Source organism: Echiichthys vipera (assembly GCF_963691815.1).
Source record: "Echiichthys vipera genome assembly, chromosome: 10".
NCBI lineage: Eukaryota > Metazoa > Chordata > Actinopteri > Perciformes > Trachinidae > Echiichthys > Echiichthys vipera.
The window spans coordinates 20,512,731-20,524,821 of NC_139835.1; the positions used below are offsets into that span (position 1 = coordinate 20,512,731).

The 12,091-nt window shown below is 42.3% G+C and overlaps 1 protein-coding gene across 1 annotated transcript in view; it reads left to right on the forward strand.

Annotated features, from left to right (window-relative positions):
- igsf3 (immunoglobulin superfamily, member 3) overlaps nucleotides 1-5,606 on the forward strand; it is a 68,074-nt gene extending 62,468 nt beyond the window's left edge. The window contains exons 7-9 of the mRNA XM_083921719.1: nucleotides 1,280-1,690; nucleotides 3,662-4,102; nucleotides 5,148-5,606. Of these exons, the coding sequence (XP_083777845.1) occupies nucleotides 1,280-1,690; nucleotides 3,662-4,102; nucleotides 5,148-5,398 (1,103 nt within the window). The 3' untranslated portion in view covers nucleotides 5,399-5,606. The remainder of the gene's footprint in view (nucleotides 1-1,279; nucleotides 1,691-3,661; nucleotides 4,103-5,147) is intronic.
- The last annotated feature ends 6,485 nt before the right edge of the window (nucleotides 5,607-12,091 follow it).

Genomic DNA, 12,091 nt, shown 5'->3' on the forward strand with positions numbered 1-12,091 from the left:
TAAACACAAGCAGGACAAGACACTTGCTAAATACAATGCAATCACATCTCCAAATTGGTAAAAATTGATTCAATCTGATAAAAAAAAGGATATGTGAATGAGAGTATGAACCTGAGTAAGCACACTGAAAGCGTATTACTTACTGCTACATTAAGTTTGTTTTTACCACTTACAGCTATATTTAATTGTATTAAAAGCTGCATGTGGTGGGCTTCTTGTGCAAAGATGAGATCAATTAGGGGAATTTGTTTCCCCAAATTGGGCTCAGACAACAAACAACTCTTAGCTCGCTGTCAGTATGGCAACACTAGAAAGTGCAACCAAAAGAAAGCTGCTGATAGAGTTGCACTTTAGACTTGAACGTACGTGTGGAATTCATTCAAGCAAGTCTGAATGTAGGTAAATACCCATGAGATTATGCTTGTTTGAGACAAATCTTTACTATGACATTAATAAGATATTAATCTCATGCTTGAGAATTGTGTGGCGTGAATTCCTTTTGGCTTTGTGATCCTATGCTTTTATACATATAATGTTGGGGCTGTGTGCGTGCGTGTGTGACTATGTGTTTTCTACATACTCTGTGCTGAACTAATCCTCCCCCCCAAGCGTTTGACAGCGGGTCCCTGGTCACGGTTACACCTGATGTACCTACAGCTAATCCTATCCCACAACCGATGTCACTGTAACCAATCCCTTCACAGCATGCAGGGCAGCCTCCGTTCCTTCCTGACATCTCAGTCACACCTCTCTATCCTCTCCTCCCTATATCTGCTCTCTTCCATCCTTGCCCTGACTTCATATAAATGTGTTCCTTCTTCCTTCTCTTTTCTTCTCCTTTTCGGCAGACCATCAGACCCCCCCTTGCCCTGCTTTTTGTCTTGTATCTTATCCAATAATTTCCGTAGCTCAACTTTGCGATCCACCTCCCTTTCCTTCACCCTTGTTTTATCTGCTGTTCTACTTCTTATCTTACATTTCGACTTTGATACCAACAGACCTTCAATCCTGTCAGCTTTGATAACCCTGACGTTTCCTCTTCCTTTCCCTCATATTTCTTTATTTTTCTTTGTCACCCGCTTCACCTACCCACGCGCTACCCTTTTTTTCCCTGCCCTGCTGCCACCAGAAATATACCCAGCTACAGGTCGTCTGTCACAAAACAGAAATTGCATTGTGTACCTGTCACCGGTTCGCACATTCTCCTGCACCCAAAGGAATGACTGTCTGCTCTTTTTCCTTCCCTTCTGAACCCTCCCTCTCTACCTATTCTTTGCAGAGAGCAAGCTGCGAGTGCAAAAGACCAACCAGTCTCAGGTGTACCTGGAGGACAGCCGCGTCAGGATCAATTGCTCCATCAGCTCCCAGACCAGCCAGGACTCCCAGCATGCCGTGCTGTGGTATGTGAGGCGTGCTACCGGTTCAGAAGCTGATGAGCTCCTGCTGAGAATTGAACGCTCGGGGGCCTTTGAGTATGGCGCCTATGCAGACGAGGAGAGACTACGACGCAGAGTGCAGGCAGAGAGGCTATCACCCCGTCTCTATGTGCTGACACTGAACAGGGCGGAGAACAGTGATTCTGGGACATACTACTGCCTGGTAGAAGAGTGGCTGAGTGACCCAGATGGAGCCTGGTATCGACTCTCCCGGGAGTCCTCGGGGCTCACGCAGGTTCTGGTCAGACAGCCAGGTGAGCAATTGGTCAGAACTGCTGTTGTCTTAAACGAATTGCTTGTTTTTTTCCACTGCAGGGAAGCAGCTGCTGCCACTTTAGCCCCACATGCTCTCCTGCTTTTGAACATTGCTAAACAAATCCTCCCAGACCAAATTGCTTTGCCCCAACCTAAACTCCATCTCCCGCATGCTCATGTTCAAGGCCGTCTAGCTCAGATGACCTTACACCTGCCCTGGGTAGAGCTCAGGTGGCAAAAAATGGGTCACGGGTCATGGGACACGGTCATGCCAGCTGACATGTGCCAGAATGCAGAGCCTGGCTCAGACGGAGAACCTTATCCTCTAGTCCAGTACTCAAAGAACTTCCAGTGTGCTTACAGCCACGGTGTACCTACTGCCCCCCAAACCCCTGACATCTCACCTCATGACAGTGATCTTAATGGAGCTGTACTGAAAAAAAAACATTGGTAATTCATATATCAGGGAACAATATATCAGTGGGAGCCATGTGGAGACCACTGTCTTTTCAGTATTTCAAGTACAGCTCCTTTAGGTACACACATATGTTTTTCTGTCCTTGACTGAATTTCCTCATAGCCCCTAGTCTTTTACCACAAACTTGTTTCCCCTCTTTTGCAATCGAACTTCCCCATGAAATGAAAATAAATTACAGCCCATCCTTGACGTTTTTTTGTATGAATCTATCCCACACACCACCTGAAGGTGACTTTTCTCAGACGTGTCTGAGAGCGCTGTTCATCTGCCAGGTGTCCTGTTTATAATGCAGAGTGAAATCCCTGATATGGCATCTGTCCAACTGGAACGTGAGGATGAAACCGTCCGGTCACAAGCCAGTAGGGCGAGGAAAAGCTCACACTTTCTAAGACAATTAATTGAGCTACGGCACCCATACAGAATGCACAGATCTGGAAATATGTGCACCTTTTACATTGGGATGTTCTCTTCTCCTTCTTGTAAGGCACTGGTTTCTTTCATGCTTTACTTTAGTTTCCCCTCAAACTAACACATGATTGTATGTGGGAGCTTATCAGGGGCCTTGGTTAATATTTAACAGTTACTGAGGGAGCTCAAGTATATTATACATATAGGTTTTTACTTTTAATGATGCATAACGATCGACATATGATTAATAGAATATCCTGTATAAACATGGATATTCATTAAGGTGCTAAAAAATACATTTACCAAGGAAGCCAAACTGCCTGTCAGGAGGGAAGATGAGGGGAGATGTGTGCCAAAAAAATGCCCCCAGCCCCCCGCTGTCCTTTCTGCTTTTCATTTTGCTTTAACATGACCATTCCAAACTGTGAGAGAGGAGCCCAAACAAGCCAGGTCTTCACTGCCATCATTTTTTTTTAACTGCAGTGAAACTAGGTCATTGTACCACCCCTGAAGGGTTGTAGCATACCCATACAGACAGACAGACACGTTAGCCTTTGGGTAGGATCTATCCTTGCTGGAAAGCTGAAAGACCGGTGATAGCTGCAGGCAGCACTGTGGGATTCATTTATTTTTGTCTGCTTATTGTGAAAGTTTGGTGTCCCTGTTTGCATAACCATTCGCAGTTTTGTCATGTTAATTTGAAGTCAGAAGTTGGAAGTGACAAGTTGACATCTTTAAATCAATTGTTTTGAACCAAAAATGAAATGAAAATCAGGAAATCTTCACATTTTAGAAGTTTAAACGAGCAAATGTTTGGCATTGTTGCTTGAAAAATGACTCAAATGACGAAACGATTATCGAAATAAATGCCAAATAATTTGTCACCGATCACCTTTTCCATTATTCGACTAATAATCTCAGCTGTGGTTCAGTTCAAAAGGATTCTCAAACAGTTAACGTGCATTTGATTAAACACTTTGATTTGGTGCACTATTGCTGGGGCTCCAAATAAATACTCATTTCAATAAATTTACACTTTTTCCTTCCTCGTGTGTTTTCCTTTCTCTTTCTTGGATCTCCACAGACATTCGACTGCAGGTGGAGGAATCGGAGTCCAACATAACAGTCGAAGAGTCTGCCTCCATTCGACTGGGCTGTAGCATTCCCTCCCAGTCATCCCGGGACTCCCGCTTCTCTGTGTCCTGGTATGTGGAGCACCCCGAAGACGAGGATGATGAGGAACAGCCAGAAGAGGAAGACAGAGAGTGCGTGTTCTCCATCGGCCACGATGCAGTTTTCGGAAATGGAAACTGCAGTCCCAGAGAGGAGCCAGGGCCAAATTCGCGCCTGCAGTTTGAGAGAATGGCCTCTGACCAGTACAGCCTGACCATTCAAGGATCGCGACCATCCGACGCAGGCCGGTACTTCTGCCATGTAGAGGAGTGGCTACTCAACCCTCGCAATGCGTGGTACCGCCTGGCCACCAACAACTCTGGGTTCACTATTGTCAATGTAATACAACAAGGTAAGTCCTTAATTAAAAACTAAATCCTTTAAGCTTCTCTGAATGCAGGTGAAAATGAACACTGTGAAAAAACTACTTGTATCATTGGCTGTCTTCTTATATTATACCGGCAATTTTAGACCAGGGAGCTCCTTCACAGATAGCACAAGATGTAATTAACTGCTGCGTTTCATCTCACATTACATATTGTCATATTGCCCAATCCTAATAGATCCTGTGTGTTTATAGTTTGTGTGACTAAAGAATATTATGGGCCAATTAAGTCTACTCTATATGTCATCCATGGATGATCTGGCCTTCCAAGCTCTTGCAGCATTTATTTTGAAGAACAGGCTCAGTTAAAAGCAGCACCAGAGACAGCCCACTGTTGAGCATCAGAGCTCAGTGTATAATGATATCAAAAGCAGCATTACAGTCTAAAGATATCAGAGATGTTCTTTCACCAGTGTCAACAGCTATAGAATAGTTCAATTTCACTGTAAGTAGTGCAATCCCCATGCAGTAACGCTTTGTTTTATGATCCTTGTGATAAGCCTAACTATGCTTTTTGCAACTACCAGATCGAGAGTGAGAACAATGTCCTGTTAGGGTTAATAAATAATTTAATATGCAATTAACTGGGCATTAAAAAGTGCTGGGTTAAAAAAGTTTGTGCTTCACCACTAAAATATTGTATCTGTGTCATTTTATTCACATTTTATCAATGTTGATACATGTATACACAAGTTTACCTGAGAAATTGATGAGATATAATAATAATGCTTAGAAATGTCTTATAATGTAACAATAAGCATGTCATTGATGCTATTTTTAACACTTATATATTCTTATTAATACAAAATAATGTTGGTCATTATCTTATAAGGAATTATTACGTATTAACTAACACTTATTACAAGGACCTTCATATAAAGCGTTACTTCACACTGAATCATGTTCATTTCAGTCTGTAGTTTTGTCTGATTTTCAGTGACTAGTTTCTCCAGGACTTTACTTAGGACCGCCTTTGCATCTGTGAAAAACTTCTTGATTTCTCTGTCAACAGTGTCCACCCTCCAGTCAGTGGTGTGCTCCAACGACTCCCTCTTCTACTTCGTCTTCTTTTACCCCTTCCCAATCTTTGGCATCCTCCTCATCGCCGTGCTGTTTGTGCGCTACAAGAGCCGCAACAACAGCAAGAGCCAAGAAGGAAAGAACGGCGCCCCCCTCCTGTGGATTAAAGAACCCCACCTCAGTTACTCTCCCACCTGTCTGGACCCGCCTGCACTCAGCCTGCACCCTGGTTCTGTCGACTAAGCGAGGGTCCCCCCCTTGCCCTGCCTCGCACCCATCGAGGATCCAGCCAACACAATGCCAGGGAGCAGATCCTGACTCCACTTTCAGACCTTACTGTCGTTCACTGCTGTGTTGAATTAGTCAATCAATTAGTCAGTTTTAAAATCCCTACCCTGGTGGCTGCCTGTTTTACATGTGTGTGTGTGTGTGTGTGTGTGTGTGTGTGTGTGTGTGTGTGTGTGTGTGTGTGTGTGTGTGTGTGTGTGTGTGTGTGTGTGTGTGTGTGTGTGTGTGTGTGTGTGTGTGTGTGTGTGTGTGTGTGTGTGTGTGTGTGTGTGTGTGTGTGTGTGTGTGTGTGTGTGTGTGTGTGTGTGTGTGTGTGTGTGTGTGTGTGTGTGTGTGTGTGTGTGTGTGTGTGCACGATTAATAGTGTGAGATTCAATTGAAGGAAAAGAGAGTATCATGAGCCTCTCTGCATTTTTGTTTCCTGTAAAATTCATAGCTGCATTTTTGTTTTTTTATTACTGCGAATATCTGTCTATTTTTCAAAAAAGAAGAAAAACTGTGCACATGAGATCGTTGGCCAATCCAGGAAGGACATTTAAGAGATGGAACTCTATAATCGACTCCGGCACTGAGCGGATGCCAAAAAAAAGTCTCCGCACTGATCCAAGAGCAGCCACAGCCTGGCCCACTATGTTGGTTGCCATAGTGATTCTCTGTGCCCACTGACTCCGTTGCTGATGACTTGGTTGCCAGCCTGCATAGAGACAAAGGCAAAGACACATAAGTCTGTGTCCTTAAAGTGAGGATGTGTGTATGTGTGTTGGCCCACCTGCCTCCACAATGAATTTGCCTTGGCAGACAGACACAGATCCTCGTGCACCACTTAAACACTGCCAGACACTCTGGCCTTAGTGAGAGACTGCCTCGCTCTTCCCCCGATCCTCAGACAGACAACGAGAGAAAGAGAGGGAGGAACGTTGGAAATGGAGAGTTAATGAACAGCGCTCTCCTACTGAGGATTTACGTATTTTGACATAAGGGTTTTTTTTTTTTCAGTGCCAAGACCTCCTTATTTCCACGCTGTACTCCGCAGCTAATGTTTGAAGTTTTAAAGAGAGTTGGAAAGCTGATTGGTTTTTGGAGCAGATTGTAAATATGTCTGCTTACCTCCTGCTGTCGGTTTTATGAGCATGGAGGGCAAAAGGTCAAGTTTTACATTCATGTAAAATCAGTTGAATTGCGCTGCTTAAATTACACAGTGGGGGTTATTGACTGAAATTAAATTCTAGCACATTTCTTTGAGTTGCCCTTTATGACCACTCTTTCCATAATTCAATAGACATAAAAAGATGCATATTCATTTTAAAAAGACTGAATGTTGAGAGCCACACGAAAAAGTTTGGGCTACTAATGTGTCGATGTGTAGTAAAACACTCACACAAATGTTATCTGCACATTATGAGAAAAGTTGATGGGCGAGGGCAAATGTTTGACTTTTGTGTTTATTTTAAAGATTTTTCTATTTATTGTTTTTTACTACTTTGCATAGCTTTGTAAGATTTTCTTTTTGCTTTGGAATTCTCTAAGAACTGTGCTGCTTGTGTTGCCAGGCAACTGCACCAAGCAGATTATGTCAATAGCCTGTGTGTTGGCAATGTGGTAGATGTAGAAATGCTAGATTTGTCCTGCGCATTGCAGTCTGTAGCATTTCATACCAGATTGTCACGTTTAGTCAGTGTCAAAACACTGTATATCTATACCTATAATGAAAATTACTGTGGCTTTCCATGTACAATAGTTGAACAGACGAGTCACAAAAATGAATTCACTTAATGCTTTTTGCTTGAGTCGCGTTTATTTAGTGAAATGTGATGTAACACCTAGGTAGGATGTTTGATCAAGACGGCTGAAACCGAACTGTTAAAACGTCTTCTAATCATGGATTCTAGCTGAAGGCGTCATCCTCAGCTCCCCCTGATGCAAGGCAGAAGGGTTGAAAATCTGTGTCACCTTCCCTGGTGTGCAACAGTCAGGAGAGTCATGAAATCCTCTACCCAACCTGGGCCCTAACCCTTTCACTGCCAGACTGGACATAAAAAAAACTCTTGAAAAACTTGACATTGTTGTCTCAATCGTGTCAACATGTATATTGCATGACAATACTGCAGGAGGAATTTTGATGTTTTGTAAACTTTGAAATCTTTAAGCATTGTGTTTGTGTGACAGAGCAGTGCCCCCAACCCCTACCCGCCAACGACTTCCTGAGCCAACAGTCAACACAAAACCCAGTCTCTCATCATCTACAATATTTGACTGCCAATTCCTGATGCCCTTTGAAAAATGTGGAGTAATCATGGATTGTATAAAAGAAGTGGACGTAGCCGCTAACTGTGACATCACCCACTGGTTTGTTGACTACCGTTCGAGTTTGGCATTTCAACCAGATAGTTAAAATTTTTGGATGACAAGGTGTAGCTAAGATCAGCTAATGCTAGCACTATCTTGGTAATCAATGTTAACTGTGATATTAACACTGAGAAGGACATTTTAAAGTGACCAAAATGTTACAATTAACTTTCATGAAGTGAGAACACATGTTAAGGGAACAAAGTTCTAAGACGACGACACCAAAAACCAAGTTCACGGCTATTGAAATGTACCCCGTTTCATGGATACACATTACTAGGCCTCTATTCTGATAGGCAGGTTGTTGTGGTAGTGACTAGTCATAATGCATACCTTTTTTTATTATCTATTTTACGTTAAATGTGACCATGATTCACTAAATGAACATTGTGTTGTATTAAAGGTTGTATTAAAACTAGCAGTTGAGACGATAAATGTATTAGGAAAATGTTTAGGCAAGAATTTTTGACTTGATTGCTTTATAAATCAAGTTAAAAGTAGGGTTATTTTCTCATAGACACAGGCTTCTCATGCAACCAGTGGAGTCAGTCCCCGCTATTTAGAGAGAATGCAGGTTTAAAGCATCTGCTTCACTTTTCAGACCCGGAGGCTTCGTCCATTTCTTTAATACAATCTTTGGGAGTAATCTATTTCAAGGATGGATGTTGTGGAGATTGTGTTTGATATTATTGCTCATATTTGTCTTTTTAATGCTTTGCTTTTATGCAGCACTTCATTAAACAGATTTATGTCAAAAAGCCGAAAGTATGCAGCTGATACTGACACAAGCCACCGAGTTCTTGGTTTCCAACTTCCTTTACTGTTTTTCAAGGTAACCAGTCCAATTCAAGTCGCCCACACTGTTTTACATGGAGTAAGTAAGGTGATATTTAATCAGGGGACATAGAAATGTGATGCATGTGCAGCAAAATTTCTACATTGATGAGGAGAGACCCATCGATTAACTGCCAGTCGACTCATTAACCATGTGTTTACAAGTGTTTCCAAGGGTCAGCTACAAGGTGTCGGGCTAAAGCGGCACACAGTGGAAAAAGACCAATAGTACACGACACAAACTGAATATTACAGGCTCTCACGTTGTTAATAAGGCAACATTAAGACCACCAGTCTTTTTTTAAGGCAAACATCCAAAAGTCCAAAAGTATTCACTGCAACGGAAACCGGCGTGGCAACTATGCTAAACCTGGCTAACAACCCATGTATATACACAATACAACACACGTTAACACAAATATGTACAATATTGTGATTGTGCATGAGAAAAATTGGTTTGTGATTGTGTTTTGTGATCTCCTCATTGGAGGTGGAGTTGTCATTTTCACTGTAGATATCACCACACATGGGTGTTTGCCTAACAAAGACCTTTGTGACCGAAATGTTGCCTTCTTACTGTAGATTGCAGTGTGTGGACTACCTCTCTTTTCCCATTAGAAACAGTCTTTAGCCTCCTGTTGCTATTTGATTTGATGCTAGTGCAAGACAAAGTATATAAATCCAAACTGCAGGAACGCCATTATGTGCATTTTCCCACTCGAGTAACATCAGGAGAAATTGATGGAGCCGTTGGAAAGGTCTGTATGATTTGACAGTAATGGCTGCATATCTGATTGGCTTTCATTTGCATCGGCAGTAAATGCTAATAGGACGCTGATTTCAGTTTTTCATAAGCAGGAAAAAAAGCGTGCTTTTGGGTGAATGATTGCCTTTTTATAACTCTTGAACATTCCCAGTGATGCAGGTTATGTAAATACCGAGCAGCTGCTTCAGCTTGTGTGTGTAAATCTCATAATCTTACACTTAAATCAATGCAAATGAATTCATCTTTCTAGACTTAAGTCAGAAAGCGCAGGGTGTGGTGTGTGACATCACAGCGCTTTTGCCATCATTGGGACTGTACGGTCAAACACTGAATGGTGTTTTTTCCATAGTATTAATTTTAAATTCCATCCATAGCTGACTCCCAGGCGTCCTACAAATGTTCTGACAGTGTTGTAGCTGTGTTTTGAGGGCTGCATGTATTGGCTGTTTGCTGGCTCCAGATTTAGGTGTAAGATAGTTTGTGGTGATGTTTTCAGTTCAGCCAGTGATTGCTTTATTTTCAGTGATGTATTTTTATATGACAATGGTTTGTTTATTTTTTCATTTGTCATTCTATGAAATCGTTGCCATCGTGACCATTAAAAAGGCACTTTGCTATTGTCAGTTTATTGCAATAAAATACATGCAGTGCATCTTCCTTTTTTTCCTTCCAACTTTATAAATTTTGCAGTACTTGAAGAGGTTATTGAAACAACATATCGATCCAATTTTCTCCCAACAACCATGATGTACTAAAAAAAACGACCAGCACCCTTTCTAAGCACCTAGTTCTGCTCTAACCGTAAACACAAGGTTAATGCCCTGCAGGCCGCAGGGTCTGGTTGAGCCGGCGTTCGATATGGACCTCTGGGCCCCTCAACAATATCAGGGTTTATTTACTCTGCCTGTTTAGTTGGGTCTGTGTGTGTGTGTGTGTGTGTGTGTGTATGTATGTTTTTTTGAGACGGGGAGAGAGAAGGATTGGGTCAGAGGATAAATGATGCTAACAGCGCCTCCTGGTTAACCACGCGTTTTTTGACAGCCTCAGCAAATTCCATCTCGCCATTCATAACTCATCCAATGCAGATGGACTTGCTTACTCTTACTCACTCTCTCTTAAACACACACATACCACACACAACTCCCCAGGAGTAAACTGCAGTCTTCCACCACTCCATAGCATTCATAACCTTTTCTCCGACTCCTACTCATATGAATTCGTATTAACTCATATCGATGCCTGCATAACCAATGAAGCCAAGAATGAATGCTGCCACCCTGTTCCATAAATCATGGTGCCACAAAGTGAAAACAGCATTCACTGGAAGAAAAATCATAGTTTGGTGTTTGCTTCTGGAGTTGCTGGAATGTTTTCTGGGTTGTGATGCATGTCGTTTCTCCATGAAAGAGCTTTTGGTCGACTTGACAAAACAACCTGTCGTGACTGAAAGAGCCCCCACGTTAAAGATCTATTGATGCTTCTCGCGCTGATAGCAGGCACACTGATACTGCAGATGTTATTGTCAGCCAGATTTGTCACAACTTCACAGAATGCAAAAACATTGAGTTCTTCCCCATTTGAGTACTATCTTCCTGTCCCACTTTCCCCCTGATTTTTTTGTTCTCTGCCTCCCTTTTCTCAAGCGTACACCCGATGAGGAAAAATCTGTTTTGCATAAAAGTAAGGAACGCCACAAATCTATAGTCCCGCTGACGCAGATGCAGACACCAGAGGGCACACATGGGCAGACAGTACTTAACGATCCAGAGCAGCAGGGCAGCAGTCAGGCAAATAGATTATGATTTATTGCCAGTGAGGAGAGGAAGCGCTGAAGAAAATGCAAGGACAGGATGTCTTCTCCTGCTCTCACAGTGTGCTTGGTAACGAGGACTGAGAGAAAAATGCATGAAGACTGGTACAAAAACACGTTGTCTTCCCAACACACAATCCTCAGCATCTTTGTATGAGCATGTTCTGTTCTCGGAGATGAAGACATAGGGAAGGCAGAGCTACAAAATTAACAGCTTGTAGAGTGTGACTGGTCTTTTGAGGCTTGTGCACAGCTTGTTGCACTCACCTTTGTATGATTCCACATTGCTTTGTGTGGTATGACTCACTGCGATGGAAGTGTGAGTCAATAAGAACAGTGAGAAATCTTGTTAACATTCACATTTCGAAAAAGTGTACTGGTTTGCTTCTACATGCTTTAATGAAAGGAGAAATTGAAGTAGGAGTAGGAGAACAGATGTACTACCTGCACTGCTGAAAATGTCACTGCAATTTCCTCTTGATGTATTAGCAGCAGTCGGTAATCTCAAGGGCAATGCGATTTGTGTAAATTATGCAGAGGACAAAGGATCGATATGTATTATGGACCTATAAGTTAAGGATGTTCGTTGGAAAAAATGTTAAGGGTTTGCAGTTGATGATCAAGGAAACTGAATCACATGAGGAGGAGGAGGAGAACAAAACACACAAGACACCTACTGACATAAAAACAACTAAAACGCTTATGGTCCCATATCATTCATTATGGATAAAAACATGCACAAATGTACAAACACAAACATTGGAATATTCTCACTTCATCTAAAATTGATGACACTAAAATTGTGTGTGTACTTCCGCTGGCTCTGCCTACGATGGAGTAAACTGATACTTTACTCCAACAGCATCTTCTACAGCAACGCTCCCCTGGGACC